This window comes from Erinaceus europaeus, chromosome 1, assembly GCF_950295315.1.
Source record: "Erinaceus europaeus chromosome 1, mEriEur2.1, whole genome shotgun sequence".
Lineage (NCBI taxonomy): Eukaryota > Metazoa > Chordata > Mammalia > Eulipotyphla > Erinaceidae > Erinaceus > Erinaceus europaeus.
Genome location: NC_080162.1, coordinates 116,035,826 through 116,053,631, shown reverse-complemented (window position 1 = coordinate 116,053,631; position 17,806 = coordinate 116,035,826). Strand labels below are relative to the sequence as shown.

The 17,806-nt window shown below is 45.6% G+C and overlaps 1 protein-coding gene and 1 long non-coding RNA gene across 5 annotated transcripts in view; one reads left to right on the top strand and one right to left on the bottom strand.

Moving 5' to 3' along the window:
• LOC132539424 (uncharacterized) overlaps positions 1–17,806 on the bottom strand; it is a 279,884-nt gene that overhangs the window by 246,314 nt on the left and 15,764 nt on the right. The gene's annotated exons all lie outside the window — the stretch shown is intronic.
• Positions 62–17,806, top strand: part of SMPD4 (sphingomyelin phosphodiesterase 4) — a 28,443-nt gene continuing 10,698 nt past the window's right edge. For 3 of the 4 annotated variants that reach the window (XM_007533781.3, XM_007533783.3, XM_060194167.1), the window contains exons 1-11: positions 62–255; positions 413–634; positions 3,435–3,518; positions 6,618–6,704; positions 7,495–7,637; positions 7,780–7,855; positions 8,384–8,492; positions 8,597–8,649; positions 9,160–9,308; positions 11,895–12,027; positions 16,238–16,309. In XM_007533781.3, the coding sequence (XP_007533843.1) occupies positions 560–634; positions 3,435–3,518; positions 6,618–6,704; positions 7,495–7,637; positions 7,780–7,855; positions 8,384–8,492; positions 8,597–8,649; positions 9,160–9,308; positions 11,895–12,027; positions 16,238–16,309 (981 nt within the window). In that variant the 5' untranslated portion in view covers positions 62–255; positions 413–559. Of the gene's footprint in view, positions 256–412; positions 635–3,434; positions 3,519–6,617; positions 6,705–7,494; positions 7,642–7,779; positions 7,856–8,383; positions 8,493–8,596; positions 8,650–9,159; positions 9,309–11,894; positions 12,028–16,237; positions 16,310–17,806 lie in introns of those variants that run through there. The other variant, XM_060194160.1, reaches the window with a different exon arrangement.

Below are 17,806 nucleotides of genomic sequence, written 5' to 3'. Positions count from 1 at the left end.
CGCAGCGCCCTCTACTGGCCCAGACCGAACCCGCAGGCTCCCCGGCAGCCCGACCCCGGAGGGCAGTGACCTGTGCGTCGCCCGCCCGCCATTCGGCCCGCAGACACTTCCGCGCCGCGCAAAGTCCTAGGCGTTGGGGGGGGGGGTCCCCGCGGCCGACCGCAGAGCCCCAATCCTCCGCAACCGGAATTTCCTCGCTGGGCTGCATTGGTCGCTGACGCTGAGATCGCGGCACTCGGCGCCCCGGTGCTCAGGGTACGTCGTGGGCACAGCGGGAGGAGGGAAGGGCCGCCCAAGCGCAGAATCGCACAGTTTCTGGCCGGCTCCCCCGCCCCACCACCAGGGGGCGTTCCTTGCCGGCCCTCACAAACGGCCTCTCGTGACGCGCACGCGCGACTTGTTTCGAATGCAGGGCGTAAGCTCTGACGCACGCGTATTCGAAGGAGAGGCCCGGATCCAGGCCAGTCCTGCTTTGCGCACGCGCCTTCTGAGGGAGCGTTCTGAGTGCAGGCGGTGCGTTTCCCGCCCGGCTCGGGGACTTGAGACCACGCGCAGCTTGATGACGACATTTCGGCGCCGAGTAGCGGAATGGCGGCTCCCATCTCTGAGACAAGCGACGCTGTGGATTCCGCAGGTGAGTGGCAGGGACCGAGCGCGAGAGGGCCCCGCGTCTCGGGTGCCTCTCAGAACCTAATCCGCTATCGCCTGTCTCCGTTCCTCCGCGAGCCCCAGGCTTCGCGCTAGGCCTCGGAGTCGGTGCTCTGTCCGCGCCGGGCGGGGGCGGGCGGGGCGGGCGTAGGGGCCGGGAGCCGGGCGCCGGGCGCCGGGGCTGCGCCTTCATGTCACCTTCCCGGTCTGCGCTCCCATGACACCTCCCGGCGCGCCTTGCACACTCTGTCCCGGTGGGTGCTCGACTAACGTTCTTTGAACGAATTGGAGAAGGGAGAGCTTCGGGATCGAGTCGGGCCTTGGGCCCAACGGGTGATGTGAGAAGAAAGGCCCAGTGTGGGTCCCGGCCTGACCTTTCCTGTCTGGGTTAAGACGTTGTCAGGCCTCAAGTTTACTTATCTGTAAAACGGAGGTCCAGATACTCACTGTATAGGAAACTTGTGAACTTCAAACGGGGACAGGCGATATAGCTCAGGGGCAGGGATCATGTCTCACATACGTGAGACTATGGGGTCTATCATTGGCAGCCCCATTCCAACCCAAAATAATAACGAAACAAACCGAAAAAAAAAAAAAAAAACAACGGAGGTTGTTCTGCTTCTTAGAGGGAAACCTTAGCAGCAGTGCGGTTTCTTGTTTCTCAGATGTTACCTCAAAACGTGGTCTGAAAGCAGTTCCTGAATTAACGGAGTGCTGACGTGACCTGGCCATGCAGACTCTTGGTGCACAGCAGAAGGGTGTCAGGTGTCTCTGGCTAGTTAGATAAAAACAACATGTAAGAGGCACTGCCTTCCCTCAGAAGGATCCCAGGTTTGGCACATGTGACCTCATCCCTTCAGTTTAAGCAAGCCTTGCTGAACAAGGGTGGACTTTCACCTTCCCATCTCTAAACTCTACCAGGCTGCTAAACTTTCCATCCTGCACTGACTGTTTTTGGAGTGATGCACAATGTTCTCTTGGTTCAGGAATGAGTCACTTGAAGTCTCCCTTGAAACTGGAATTGATAGTAACCCAGGACTTGGTACAGTGACAAGCATGAAGTCCCACATTCAGTTCCTAAGAGCACATGTTCCAAAGTAATCCCAGCCCATTCCCATTCATAAGTAAAACAAATCTTTTAAAATGTTAATAGAAAGCTGAGGTTGGTAGCCAATTTAAGAATTTAAAAACGAAAAAAACCTGAGGAATTGGTTATATTGCCAGTTATCAGAGATCGGTGTCTCCTTTAAGCCCCTCAGCTGCCTGCACAGCCTCCTTGCATTCTGTCCGTCTCCATTCACATAGACTGCTGGTAGCCACCTCAGTGCCTTTACTTGTGACATGAGTAAGAGTTGTGCCAGCAAAGCCATCAGCGGCCTACCACTGACATTCAGCATGCTTCTGCTTAGTACTAGTCTGGATATTTTCAGTTTCTCACCTGGATGTGGGTAGAGATAAGATTCTAAAGAGCAGGGGTCGGTGGTAGTGCAGCAGGTTAAGTGTGCACATGGCGGGAAGCATGCACATGCAGGTCTGCAGGTGTCTTTCACCTCTCTGTCTTCCCTGCCTCTCTTGATTTCTATCCAACAACAACAGCAATGGCAACAATAATAATAGCCACAACAATGATAAACAAGGGCAACAAAAGGGGAAAAATAGCCTCCAGGAGCAGTGGATTCATAGTGCTGAGCCCCAGCCGTAACCCTGGAGGCAAAAAATTCTAAGGAGCTACTCCTAGTTTTCAAGCCCATTCAGAACCTCCCTTGGTAAAGCTTGCTCTCATTCATTCATTCGTTCATTCATTCCCACACAGCACAGGTAAAGCCTGAGATTTAGACACCTATTTGTTTATGAGGATGTCTGTGTGTTTGAATTTTGGCAATGCCATTTAGCTACTGGGTGAGAACAAGTGATTTACCTGTTCCCAGCCTCACTTTTTTTTCATAATCTCTACTGATCTCATAAGGTTATAGGGATATATTTTCTTGCTTAACAAACCTGAAACAGTATCTATCCATATCATAGTTCTTTAGTTGGAAGTACAACCTCAACTGGGTCCTTTTCTTAGGATTTCAATCAAGACTAAAGTCAAGATCTTGATCAGCTTCCTGGAGCTTAAGAAAGAATTTGCTTCCAAGTGTTTTCAAGTTGCTGGCAGACACAGTTTCTTGGACTTTAAGAACTAAGGTCCCTATTTCCTTACAGCCTGACATCCAGGTGTGATTTATAGCTTGTAGTCTGCCAACTTGAGATGCTAATTGTATCAGGAACCAACTTTCAAGACAGTATTTAGATGGATATTTGGGGATAGGAATTTTTTTTTAATTATTATTTTTTAATATTTATTTTCCCTTTTGTTGCCCTTGTTTTATTGTTGTAGTGATTATTGTTGTTATTGATGTCATCGTTGTTAGATAGGACAGAGAAATGGAGAGATGAGGGGGAGAAAAAGATAGACACCTGCAGCTCTGCTTCATCTGCAGGTGGGGAGCCAAGAGCTTAAACCAGGATCCTTACGTGGGTCCTTGCGCTCTGTGCCCGCTGCACTACCGCCCGACTCCCAGATAGAAATCTTGAAGGGCTATTTTTAGAATTTCATCTACCATTAAGGATTAAATGATACCAAAGACCCACTACAACAAATATGGCTCTGAAGCTGAGCATACTGTAGACTGCATGAAAATGGTATTTCTGTAAAACATGGAACTTAACAGTGCTTTGTGTGCTGAGTTATATAAAAAGATAAATAGACAATACAGTATTTTTGTTGTGTTTTTTTTCCACAGTGGTTTTCTAGAACAGCCATTTTCAACTCTCCACGGGAGACCACCATGGCATTCCCTCACCTACAGCAGCCCAGCTTCCTCCTGGTAAATAACAGCTGCCTTGAATGAGTATCAGAGTGGTGAGAGATTTGAGAATTCTTCTCCTGGACTATAAGGGTTTTTCAGTGGTTGTGTCTGGGGTCATGTTGTCAAAACAATGCCTTAGGCTCTGGTAGAGATACACAGTATAATGGTTGTGTAAAAAAAACTCTCATGCCTGAGCCTCCAAAGTCTCAGGCTCATTCCACTGTAAGCTAGAGCTGAGCAGTGGCCTGGTAATTTTTTTAAAAAAAGAACCTTAGGCTCATCTTGTATTTCTATAGAACTTTGGGTCTACTTATTAAGGAACCTTGGTTCTTATCTAATTGAAAAGTTATTTGGATGCCATTTTTGCTACTTCCCAGGGTGTGAGGTCGAACAAGTAAAAATACACACGTCTGAATTTTTATGTCTTGTAAACCCTTACACAAATGTGATATGTTTACCAGTAATCATAACTGCCAGTGGTGAAACATGAAGAGACACTGCTGTGCCGGGGCAACCAGGACCAGCCTCATACTCCTCAGGAAGTTGGTGTGACTAGGGTCTTGATTTCAGTTCCCAGTAAATATTTTAAATTTTCTTTTTCTTTATTTCTTTTTTTTTTTCTTTCTTAATATTGCATCACCAAGTAATCAATCTAGAGCCTCACAGATGTATGGTAGTACCACTGAGAAGCTTATTATTTCCTACGGTTATAGCTTATTGGCTTACTTTTCTTTTTTTAAAAAAATATTTATTCCCTGGGAGCCAGGCTGTAGCACAGCGGGTTAAGCACACATGGCGCAAAGCGCAAAGACTGGAGTAAGGATCCCGGTTCAAGCCCCCGGCCCCCCACCTGCAGGGGAGTCACTTCACAGGCGGTGAAGCAGGTCTGCTGGTGTCTGTCTTTCTCTCTTCCTCTCTGTCTTCCCCTCCTCTCTCCATTTCTCTCTGTCCTGTCCAACAACAACGGCATCAATAGTAACTACAACAATAAAGCAACAAAGACAACAAAAGGGAATAAATAAATAAATATTAAAAAATTAAAAAAAAAATTACTCCCTTTTGTTGCCCTTGTTTTATTGTTGTAGTTATTGATGTCATTGTTGTTGGATAGGACAGAGAAAAATGGAGAGAGGAGGGAAAGATAGTGGGGGAGAGAAAGATAGATACCTGCAGACCTGTTCACCACTTGTGAAGCGACTCCCCTGCAGGTGGGGAGCCAGGGGCTCGAACCGGGATCCGCTGGGAACCGCTGGTTCTTGCACTTTGCGCCACCTGTGCTTAACCTGCCGTGCTACCGTCCAACTCCCCAGCTTATTTTTCTTAACACACACATGTTTTTTTCTCACCAGGTGTTTTTGTTTGTTTGTTTGTTTTTGTTGTGAGCTTCACAGTTTCACTGATCCTGGTGACCTTTGTCCCCCTCTCCCCCCCAAGAGAGAGGCAGAGAGATACCATAGCACTGCTGCACTGTTTGTGAAGCTTCTGTCCACATGGTGCTCCTGTGTGGTTGGGAGCTTTAACCTAGTCCTCAAACAAGATAGAGCATATGCTCTACTGGGTGAGCTGTCTTTTGGCCCCTCCCATTTTTCTGTTCTCTTCCTTCTCCTTTTTCTTTCTTTTCCTTCCTTTCTTTCTCCCAAAACACTTCAGCTTTGGCTTATGGTGGTACCAAGAATTGAACCTGGGACCTTGGAGCCTCAGGTGTAAAAGTCTTTTACATAACCACTATGCTGTCCCCCCTCCCCAATCCAGCCCTTCCATGTTCTTTTTTTTTTTCCTTAGATGCCTCAGTCCTGTTTCCCTAATGCCATCCATGGCGCTTTCATGTGGTACTAGAGCTCAGTCCCAGGACCTTGTGCTTATTAAGGTGTGCACTCTCCTGGGTGAGCTATATCCCTATCAATCCCTGTAAATATTTTTTTTTCTCCAGGGTTATTGCTGGGGCTCGGTGCCTGCACCGCAAATTCACTCCTGGAGGCTATTTTTTTTCCCCTTTTGTTGCCCTTGTTGTTTTTCTGTAAATGTTTTTTAGAAGGATACTTCTTACTTAGTGTGCCCTTCTAAAGTTGGCAGATGAGCCCATAGCCTAAATAGCTCATGTGTTTGTCTTGAGATTCTACCCTAGTTTGGAAGTAGACAACTTTGAAGTCTTTGAGCAAAGTCCTTTTAGTTTCTGACATTTCTTCCTGATCTTATTCTAGTTTTACCTGTATTTTCCCCATATGTGAAGGTTTTTTTTTGGCTTTTTTTTCTTCCTTCCTTTTTTTTTTCCTTACCAGAGCACTGATTGGCTCTGGCTTTTGGTGGTATGGGGAATTGAACCTGGAGTTTTGGAGAGCCTCAGACATGAAAGTCTGTTTGCATAACCATTATGCTCTCTATCTACCTTTGCCCTGTGAAGTTTCTTTAGTTCTGTCCTGAATATTTTTTGACTATCCCTCACCTTTGTGACTAGTACTAGCACTTGGCTGACACTATCTCCATTTCTTAACCTATCTTATTTTGTGTAATGATAAGTTAGGTAGATTCATTTTCTATTGGGTAAAATATGTTTGTGGTTAGGAGGACATCGATAATAAGTGACACCCATATATATTTTCTTAATTTTTATTTATAAAAAGGAAACAATGATAAAAACTGTAAGATAAGAAGGGTACAACTCCACACAGTTCCTACCACCTGAACTCCGTATCCCATCCCCTCCCCCGGTAGCTTTCCTATTCTTTAACCCTCTGGGAGTATAAACCCAGGGTCATTATGGGGTGCAGAAGGTGGAAGGTCTGGTTTCTGTAATTGCTTCCCTACTGAACATGGGCGTTGGCAGGTTGATCCATACTCCCAGCCTGTCTCTCTCTTTCCCTAGTGGGATGGGGGTCTGGGGAAGCGAGGCTCCAGGACATATTGGTGGGGTCGTCTGCCTAGGGAAGTTCGGTTGGCATCATGGTAGCATCTGGAACCTGGTATGTGTAAGAGCTGACAGTCACAGTGCTGGGGAACCAGGTCCTTATTGTGTGTTTGACTTCTGGCTATCACTTGGATTTCTGTTTTCACTAGAATGTCATTCAAAGCTGTTGAATGAATGTGCTTATCCTTTTTTCAATTTCTTCTGTCTTCTAGGCTAGCCTGAAAGCTGACTCCTTAAATAAACCCTTTGCACAGCAGTGCCATGACTTGGTTAAAGTCATTGAGGATTTTCCAGCAAAGGTACAGCTCTGCTAGAGTCTTTCAAACCGACTACAGTTCCTGATTCCCACTTCTGACAACTGTAAAGGTCTAAGCCAGCAGTATGAAAGTGTCATTTCTGGATACATTTAAACATATCATCGTGTAGCCCAGAAGTTCTCAGCCACAGGTTGAGGTATATCCCCTGTGTGGGCTACTGGGCAGTGTCTGAAGACATATTTAATTGCCATTACAGGGTGGTGCTACTTGCATTATATGCATAGAGACTGGGTATGCTGGTAGCTATCCCATAATGCACAGGATGGACAACTAAGTTGAGAAATCCTAATGTAAATATTAAAAATTTACATTATACCCAGAGATGTCAAATAGTTGAGTACAAATAACAAGCTTCCCAAATCGTATATTTAATTAACACCAAAAGATAAGTCATAGTCAATGGATTCACTGTTGCTGACTTTATTAAATAGAACACTCTTAGGTCAGAAACTTAAAAAAAAAAAAAAAAAAGATACCTTAATCATAGACTGACTTATCTATATGACCCAGATGTAAAACAGTCTTGCTTGGTATGCTACAGTGAAAGAGTCCAGAGTTGTACCTCCTGATGATGCTACAGTGCCAGGGTTCTGCTTGGTACAGGACCAGTCCTCTGAATCTCTGACCCTGGGAGTGACATCCTCAGAGTGTGTCCAGTAAAAGAGATGCCAATGTGTGGCCAAACTGGAGTTGGGTGGGGGGCCCACATGACACACATTGGCCATGGGTCCTCAGCAGATCTGCCCCAAACCTCACTGTCATCCTGTTTCAGGAGCTGCACACCATCTTTCCATGGCTGGTAGAAAGCATTTTTGGCAGCTTGGATGGCGTTCTTGTCGGCTGGAACCTCCGATGCCTACAGGGGCGTGTGAGCCCTGTTGAGTACAGCATTGTGATGGAATTTCTAGACCCTGGGTAGGTAGGTTTTGTCATCCAAGAAGAACTCAATGTTTCCTCTTAAGAGATCTTAGTTGTAAATCATTGTGTTAATGAGGAAGGAAAACCAGATGCTTTGCAGTCCATTTGTCTTTGTTTATTTGGTTGGTTTCCTTTTCAGTGGCCCAATGATGAAGCTGGTGTATAAACTTCAAGCTGAAGAGTATAAGTTTGACTTTCCTGTCTCCTACCTACCTGTAAGTAAGCTGTAATGGTGAGAGCTATGCTTGGGGCAGAATGGTTATAGCGGTAAATGGGCAGGGGTTTGGTGTTTTAGATAGAAGGCCACATTATCTGTTCAGGGTCAGGGAGAGACCCTGTTGACAGTAATTCTAAACAATCATTCCAGATGCTGTAAGTGCCAGAAACACACTGCCTGGTTTGGTCTGTTCTTGACTAGGTGGCAGGCAGGACAGTGTGTCCAGTTGCCTTGTTTTCATTAGTCTCTAGCCCTTCAGGGAAAATAAAAGGGTGACTTGCTCAGTAGGTATGAGAAACAAAGTGGGCTTCATAAGGTACTTGGCTAGAATCAGTAATATGCACAGCTGCTGTACTGGCTATTCTGGGTAAGTGTCTTTTAAGTAGCAAAGACTCTTTTGTTCAAGTACCATTCAGACAGTAGCACTGCTCTGAACAGCTCCAATGTCCATATACTAGTTTCCTCTGCAGTCTTCTCCAAGAGCCACACCTGTGTCTGAGTTTGCCCACAATCTCTCTTTCCACAGGGTCCTGTGAAGGCATCAATCCAGGAACGTGTGCTCCCTGACAGCCCTTTGTATCACAACAAGGTTCAGTTCCCTCCAACCGGGGGGCTAGGCCTGCACCTGGCTCTTAGTATCCTTTATCGGCTCCCCAGGGGTGGGAGGTCAGGCTTTGGGTGACTGGGGGGTGAGGAGCCCAGCAATCCTGCCTGTTTGATCCCTGACATTTGCCTTCAGATCCATTTGAGTATTATATGTTCTTTTTTGCTTTGAGCCTCATCACACAAAAGGTATGAAGAGATGCTTGTGAGCACAGTTTGACTTCTCAGAATCCCCTGAGAAAGTTGGGGGCAGGGGCTGGCAGCTCAGGGGTCTTTGTTTTTGTATACAGCATAGCAAGGACCTAGCTGCTACCTTTTCTAGACTGTTTCTTTTCCTTGCCCACCTGATTTATTCGGACCCTCCTTTCCTTTCTCCAGCTTTTCCCACTCATATCATTCTCACTTAGTGAGGATGGCAAGCTTTCGGGTACAATGGGCAGGTGATGTAGGATGACTCGGGCATCTTGAGTGGTCATTGAGGCTTGCCACAGGAGCTCCTTGCTGGTCATGGCGGCATGGTGGGGGTTGAGGAGTTCAAATTCTAGGCAAGACTCAGGAATCCAGCCAGGCTCTCTGTGGTAAGAGCTTTTTCTCCTGGCATCTCTTTGGTGAAACTATTTGCTTCGGGAGTTGATTCCTGGGGTTTGGGAGCAGGAGCAGTGCCCAGAGCCACATGTTAACACAAGTTTTAATTTCCAGCCACTGCCTGGGGCCCTCCACATTCGAACTTCAGACTGTGCCTATTTCACCCTAGTGGACAGATATCTGTCGTGGTTCCTGCCTACCGAGGGCAGTGTACTCCCCCCACTCTCCAGCCCCGGGGGACCCAGCCCTTCACCAGCTCCCAGGTAAGTCTTGCTGGCTGCCTTTCTCTTGACTAGTGCCTTAGGTGACTGGTACCCACCACAAACTATTAAGGGAGTGGCATTATCAGTGCAATCTACTTTCAAGGACAGTGGTGCCACTTGTCTCCCCTAATTAAAAAAAAAAAAAAAATTTATTGGATAGAGGCAGCCAGAAATGGAGAAGGAAGGTGGGAGGAATAGGGAGAAAAGAGGCAGGTGGCAGCACACCTGGTTGAGCACACGTTATGATGTCCAAGGACCCAGGTTCGAGCCCCCAGCCCCCTCCTGCAGGGGGAAAGCCTTGCAGGTGGTGCAGCAGTGCTGCAGGTGTCTCTCTGTCTCTCTCCTTCTTTATCACCCCCTTCCCTTGATTTCTGTTTGTGTCTGTCCATGAGGTATTTAAGACCCATACTGAGGTGGTGAGTATGGTGAGAAAGGACTTGGAGTCGTGTCACAGGAGCTGATTGATGGTGCTGGTGATTGATGCTTCTTAAGAATAAGAGGACCAGGCAGTGGTATGCCTGGTTAAATGCAGATATTACCAGGTGCAAGGACCTGGGTTCAAGCTCCAGCTCCCCACCTGCAGGGGGTCCACTTCACAATAGTAAGAATAGTGGGACCAGGTGGTGGCACACCTGGTTAAGTGCACATGTTATAGTACATAAGGACGCAGGTTCAAGCCCCGGTCCCCACCTGCAGGGGAAAGCTTCACAAGTGATGAAACAGGTCTACAAGTGTCTCTCTATGTCCCCCTCTCCTCTCAATTTTTCGTTGTCTGTATCCAATAAATAATAAAATATTTTTAAAAGACAAGGAATTTTAAATATTTTTAAATGCTGTCATTAAATTTGGATTTATTTATTTATTTTAAAGATTTTATTTATTCATGAGAAAGGAGGAAAGAGTGGTCTGGGAGGTGGCATAGTGGATAAAACATTAGAGTCTCAAGCATGAGGTCCTGAATTCAATCCCGGGCTACACATGTACCAGAGTGATGTCTAGTTCTTTCTCTGTCCTGTCTTTCTCATTAATGAGTAAATAAAGTCTTTATTAAAAAGAAAAAGAAGAAGGAAAAGAAAAGAAAAAGGAGGAAGGAGAGAAAGAATCAGACATTATTCTGGTACATGTACTTCCAGGGATTGAACTCTGGACCTCATGCTTGAGAGTCTAATGCTTTATCCATTGTGCCACCTCCCAGACCACTTGGATTTATTTATTAGGAGCAAGACAAAAGCATTGTTCAGCTCTGGCACATACAGGTCTAAAGGTGGAACCCAGGGAAGTCCACACATGCAGTTTCTTTCCTTTTTTCTTTCTTTCTTTTTTTTCCAGCCTAATAGTTTTTATTAGTGATTTAATAATGATTTACAAAACTATAAAGTGTTAGGGGCTATAATCCTTCACCACACCCACCACTCAGGTTCTGTGCCCCTCCCCTTCTCCCCAAGGATAACCATCATAGTTTTAGACAGTTTGTTATTTTTTTTAATCTCGTGTGTTTTAATTCTATTTCATATATATGATTGAAACCATCCAGTACTTATCTTTCACTTTTGTCCTTCACCAAACATATCACTTCCAGTTCCATCCATTTTGCCTTAAAGTTCACAATGTCCTCCATGAGTGTATGTCCTGTGACCTGATTCAGTCGCTAGTCAGTAGACATTTAGGTTATTTCTCTATTCTGATTGTTATGAATAATGCTAAGACCTACACATGCAGTTTCTTTACTCTGTCACTGAGCCATTTTTCAAACCTTTTTTCCTTTCTTGGGAGATATATATATATATATATATATATATATATATATATATATATATATATACACACACACACACACAAACACAGACATATATTCATATATGTCTGTGACATATATATATATCACTCCAGACATATATATCACTCCAGTCCAACTTTCTCAAATAGACAGTCTGAGTGATAGAGGGAGAAACACCATAGCAGCAAAACGTTCCCCAGTGCCCTGTGTGATATGCTGAGGACTTGAACCTATGCAGTGCTTCGCAAAGCAAGTGCTTTCCCAGCTGCGCTATCTTGCATCCCCCAGTTTATTTATTTATTTATTATTTTTTAAAATATTTTATTTATTTATTCCCTTTTGTTGCCCTTGTTGTTTTTTTTATTGTTGTAGTTATTATTAATGTTGTCGTTGTTGGATAGGACAGAGAGAAATGGAGAGAGGAGGGGAAGACAGAGAGGAGGAGAGAAAGATAGACACCTGCAGACCTGCTTCACCGCCTGTGAAGCGACTCCCCTACAGGTGGGGAGCTGGGGTTCGAACCCAGGATCCTTATGCCGGTCCTTGTGCTTTGCGCCACCTGCACTTAACCTGCTGCGCTACAGCCTGACTCCCCCCCCAGTTTATTTTTATCTTTACAAGAGAGAAACTGACCAGAGCACTATGTTCAGCTCTAGTATATGTGGTGATAGGTTTTGAATCTAGGACCTTGTACATGCAGATCCTGTGTTCTGCTGAACTGTTTCCCCAGACCTGCCATTGATTTTGATGTCCAGGTTTGCAGTCATGCTAGTGGAAGTCAAAGGTCTGGTTTTTTTTGTATCTCTTAGGACGCCTGCCATGCCCTTTGCTTCCTATGGCCTCCATCATACCAGTCTACTGAAGCGACATATCTCTCATCAGACATCTGTGAATGCAGACCCTGCCTCCCACGAGATCTGGAGGTCTGAAACTCTGCTCCAGGTAAAAACTGGATGATTCTTACTCAGTTTTCTCTTCCCCTACCTACCCTAAAGAGTGCCCCTAGCCCAGAGGTACTTTTACATTGTTAGCATTTCTTGTTGTGACATTTAGCAAGCAGAGATGAAGGGGTTCAGGCAGTGGCCCACCCCGTCGAGCTCACATGTTACTATGGTGCAAGGACCCGGGCTTAAAATCCCCATCCCCCACCTACAGGGGAGAGCTTTGTGAGCAGTGAAGCATGCTGCAGGTGTCTCCCCTCTCTTTGTCTCCTACTTCCCTCCCAATTTCTCTGTCCTATCAAAAAGGGGGGGGGGGGGCAAAAAAACATTGGTAGTGTTAAAAATGAAGGGCTCTGTTTACAGAATTGTGAGGTTTTTTGGGGGGTTTTTTTTGTTTCCCCTACATGCATGGTAATGGATTCATTGCCAAGCCTTTGTTTCCAGTAAACATTTCTAAGTAAACGTTCTCCCCATTCCACTATACCTTCCTGACCTTCTTGTGATCACCATTGTGTGGTGCCCCATTAGCATTTTTAATTTTTTTTAACACTTTATTATTAATAGGAGGAGAAAGAGAACCAGACATCTCTCTGGCACTGTCCTGCCAGGGGTCAAACTCAAGACCTCGTGATTGAGAGTCTAATGCTTTGTACACTGCACTACCTTCTGTTCTGCCCCATTAGCATTTTATTTATTTTATTATTATTTTTTTTATGATGGCTTCTTTCTTTTTTATATTTATTTTTTTATTTGTTCCCTTTTGTTGCCCTTGTTTTTTTTTTATTATTGTTGTAGTTATTATTGTTGTCGTCGTTGTTGGATAGGACAGAGAGAAATGGAGAGAGGAGAAGACAGAGGGGGGGAGAGAAAGATAGACACCTGCAGACCTGCTTCACCGCCTGTGAAGTGACTCCCATGCAGGTGGGGAGCCAGGGCTCGAACCGGGAACCGGGATCCTTTTGCCGGTCCTTGTGCTTTTGCCACATGTACTACAGCCTGACTCCCCCATTAGCATTTTAATAATGCTTTAAACTTTCACTATGGATGGCAGGCAGGCCCCCTAGCATGTGGGGATCCAGACAGGATGTAGCAGAAACCCTTGTCTGCCTTTTTGTAGGCTTAAGCCTGACTCTCAGGTGTGGGCTAGCTCTTTCCTGGACCATGACACTTGCCACCTCCCAGGCTGCCAATCTCTTCTAAGCACACTTTGGAGAGATTTAGCTATTGGTTCTGACCCTGAGTCCTATCACTATATTGGTAGTCACAAGTATTATTCGTTGATACCGGAATATGGATAAGATAAAATCTGTTCTTCCTACCAGATATGTAACTTTGACTTGCAGAATGCAGTGGTTTTAGGAACTTTGATTGCACTTATAATAATCCTGGGAGTAGGAGAACTAGTCAAAGGGGGTGCTGTTTATTAAGGCAGATGACAGCTAGTGTGGGCCTTCATTGTGCCAGACCATGAGGACAGCTAGTGACCAAGCTGTGCTTATGGGACAGAAGTGGCGCATTGTTTCCTGGATTGAAATGCTAATGATGTTCCTGTTTTTTAAACTGTTCAGCTCTGATTTATGGTGGTACTAGGGATTGAACCTGGGACTTTGGAGCTTCAGGCGTGGAAATCTTGCATAACCATTATCCTATCTCCCTAACCTGTTTTTGGTGGCTTTCTTTCCTTTTTTTTCTTTTAATATTTATTTTATTTATTTATTCCCTTTTGTTGCCCTTGTTGTTTTATTGTTGTAGTTATTATTGTTGTTGTTGTTGGATAGGACAGAGAGAAATGGAGAGAGGAGGGGAAGACAGAGAGGAGGAGAGAAAGATAGACACCTGCAGACCTGCTTCACCGCCTGTGAAGCGACTCCCCTGCAGGTGGGGAGCCCGGGGTTCGAACCGGGATCCTTATGCCGGTCCTTGTGCTTTGCACCACCTGCGCTTAACCCGCTGCGCTACAGCCCGACTCCCTTTTCTTTTTCTGCTCCACTACTCGCGAAGCTTTTCCTCTGCACGTGGGCACTGGGGGCTTGAACTCAGTCCTCACTCTTGGAAATGTGGAAATGTGAGCTCTACTTGGGGAGACACTACCCACCCTCTCTTGTCTCTCTGGGGGGTGGGTAATCCACTGGGAATGGTAGATTCATACAGGCTCAAAGTCCCAGCAATAGACCTGGTGGGGGAAAAAAGTAAAAAACTTTTGCCAATTTTTTTAGTTAAGCTACTTATATATTTGCTGTTAAATTTTATTTCCCATACAGTGACCAGAGCACTGGACTTAAAGCATAAAGTCTGGAGTTTGATACCTAGACTCATATTGCCAGAGTGATACGGATTCTCTTTCCTATCATTAGTAAATAAATAAACTTTAAAAAAATAGATTGTGGAGTCTGGAGGTAGTGCAGTGGATTAAGTGCACATGGTGCAAAGCGCACCGACATAAGGATCCTGGTTCAAGCCCCCAGCTCCCCACCTGCAGGGGGGTCGCTTCATGGCAATGAAGCAAGTCTGCAGGTGTCTTATCTTTCTCTCCCCCTCTCTGTCTTCCCCTCCTCTCTCCATTTCTCTCTCTCCTATACAACAACAGTAATAATAACCACAACTTCAAGAGCAACAAAAGGAGAAAAAATAACCTCCAGGAGCAGTGGATTTGTGGTGCAGGCACTGAACCCCAGCAATAACCCTGGAGGCAAAAAAAAAAAAAAATTGAAAGTTTTAGTTAAATATGTATTCTGTATACTCTTATCAAATATGGTTTACCCTTCATTCTTTTATTTTTATATTTATTTAATTTGATAGGACAAAGAGAAATTGAGAGCAGAGCAGAAGATAGGGAAAGATAGACACCTGCAGCCTTGTTTCACTACTCTCAAAGCTTCTTGAATCTGGGTCCTTGTGCATAGTGATGTGTGTGTTCAACCAGGCATACTGCTGGTGGCCCCTCTAATTTTCATAAAGTTAAATTTGTCTTTTTTTTTCCTTTATTTTTTTGTACATGGTATGAGATAAGGGTCCAACTTCATTCATTTGCAGGTGGATATCCAGTATCCCAGGTGTTCATTGAAAAGACTGTTCTTTCCTCACTGAATTGACAAAAATGGTCTCTTTTTAAAATTATTATTATTTCCCCTTTTGTTACCTTTGTTTTTTATTGTTGTTATAGTTATTGATGTCATCATTATTAAATAGGACAGAGAGAAATGGAGAGAGGAGCGGAAGAGAAAGACTCCTGCAGACCTACTTCACCACCTGTGAAGCAATGCCTCTACAGGTGGGGAGCCAGGGGCTCAAACCAGGATCCTTATGCCAGTCCTTGCCCTTTGCTCCATGTGCACTTACCCTGCTGTGCTACTGGCCAACTCCCTTCTTTTGTTTTTTGTTCTGTTTGTTTTCCTTTTTTCTTTTTTGTGATATTTATTTATTTTCCCTTTTGTTGCCCTTGTTTTTTATTGTTGTTGTAGTTATTATTGTTGTTATTGATGTTGTCATTGTTAGATAGGACAGAGAGAGATGGAGAAAGGAGGGGAGGACAGAGGGGGGAGAGAAAGATACCTGCAGACCTGCTTCACCACCTGTGAAGCGACTCCCCTGCAGGTGGGGAGCCACGGGCTCGAACTGGGATCCTTATGCCGGTCCTTGCGTTTCCCGCCACGTGCTCTTAACCCAACTACCACCTGACTCCCTTTTTTTCTTTTCTTCTTTTTTCTTTCTTTCTCTCTCTCTCTCTTTTAAATTAGAACAAATGGAAATTGAGAAGAGAGGGGAAAGGGGTGCCGGGTGGTAGTGAACAGAGTTAAGCACACAGTACAAAGCTCAAGGATCCTGGGTAAAGCCCCCAGCTCTCCACCTGCAGGGGAGATGTTTTACAAGCGGTGAAGCAGGTCTGCAGGTGTCTTTCTCTTCCCCTCCTCTCTCGTTTCTCTCTGTCCTATCCAATAAAGTGGAAAAAAGACAGCCACCAGGAGCAATAGATTCATAGTGCTGGCACTGAGCCCCAACAATAATACTGGAGACAAAAAAAAAAAAAAGAAGAAGAGAGATGAGGAGAGGGGAAGGCAGAGAGAGAGAGACCTGCAGACCTGCTTTATCACTTGTGAAGGTCATGAGCAGGGGCTCAAATCCAGGTTCTTGTGCATGATAATGTGTGTGCTCAACCGGGTGCACCATCCCCTGGCCCCCCACAAATGCTGTCCAAAAATGTTCTTTTGCAGGTTTTTGTTGAAATGTGGCTTCATCATTATTCCTTGGAGATGTACCAAAAAATGCAGTCTCCTCATGCCAAGGTAAGTTGCCAGTTTTTCTTCCTGCTGTTGCATTGTCCCTGGTGTGGCTGGCTAGCCTATTGCTGCTTTTTCCTTGGTCTTAGTTTTCAGGGGCTGAGTAGTGGGAAGTAGCTTCACCCATACCCAAATATTGAATGTGTGTGTGGGGGCCAGGGCTCCTGTCCTATTGTAGGCTTGGCACCCTGAGGGCTGAAGGCCAGTCATTTCTGGTGGGCTCCTAGTGCTGCTCCCAGAGCCCCTGCCCAGGCAGTGGGAATGAGATGATGGTGCTTGTCCTCTGCTGTGAGATGGGACTGTACTTGCCTCTGAGATGGACTAAGGGGCCTGTCTTCCATATCATCACAGCACCTCTGCTTCCCTGCTGAGGTGGTGCTTAGCAAACCCCATTCACCCTGATACCTCCTGTCATCAGTGCCTCACATCATTGGCAGGCATTCCTAGTGGATGCAGGCTGATGTCCTGCATGTGACCTGGTCTCTCTTCCTTCTCACCTTTGTGTCCCTCCATTCCCCCTCTCCCATCCCCCACTGGGCAGCACATTTGTTTGCAGAGGCATGGAGGCAGCTGGGTCCCTGGAGCCCTCCCGGAGTCATTCTTCCCAGGGCTGGCAACCCTGCTGTACTCAGGTTTGAGCAGTTTGGTCCAGTTACTGTGAGGCCATGTAGGCGCTTAAATTGCTGCTTGTATAACAGCTTGAATCACGGGCATCCAGCTCTACTAGGACAGTGTCATGATGTTTCAGTTCGTGACTTCTGTGCATCACTTTTTCTGTATTGCCAGACACAATTCTTAAGGCTTTCTGTTGAATGAAAGGTCTCATGCTTAAAGCTGAGGATAGTGCCTGCAGTAGTACTTCCTCTTACTTGGGGGAATCTTGGCAACTAGTTCAGTGGCACCATTGCACTGGCATATGGAGGATTGAGGTACAGATCCCACTGCTACTCTCTTGAGTGGGGGGCATCCCGTATCTTTGTTCGTGGGATCACATAGTGAGAAGAGAGCTAGGAGGTAGAGCCAGGACTCCAACTTGAGCCTCTCAAAGTTGCAGAGTGACGACTGTGCTGCCCTCCCAGCTCCCAGAGTGGACATGTTGTATATTCTTGATGGGGCTTCCTCATCCTATGAAGGTTGGCTCAGCCCTTGAACCCATGGCCTATGCTTGCTGAGGCAGGGGCCACTAAACACAGTACATTCCCACCTGCTTCTGAGCCAGTGGACTCTGGCCCACTTTAGTTTTCAGTTGTATATCTGTGAACTAGAAAGGCACTCCATGGTTGTTGCCTGTGAGTCCACATAGGGAAGGGGCAGTGGGCTTTTCCCGCTGAGAAACCTCCCCCTCATTTACTTCCTCTTGACCAAGCCTCTAGGTGGATGAGTTACTCAGAGAGACTGGCACTGAGCAGACATGAATGGTTACTCTGTAGAGAACTCTCCTCCACTCTCACTTGCTAAGTAGGACTTCTGGAGAGGCTGTGTGGACAGTACGGACCCTGCATA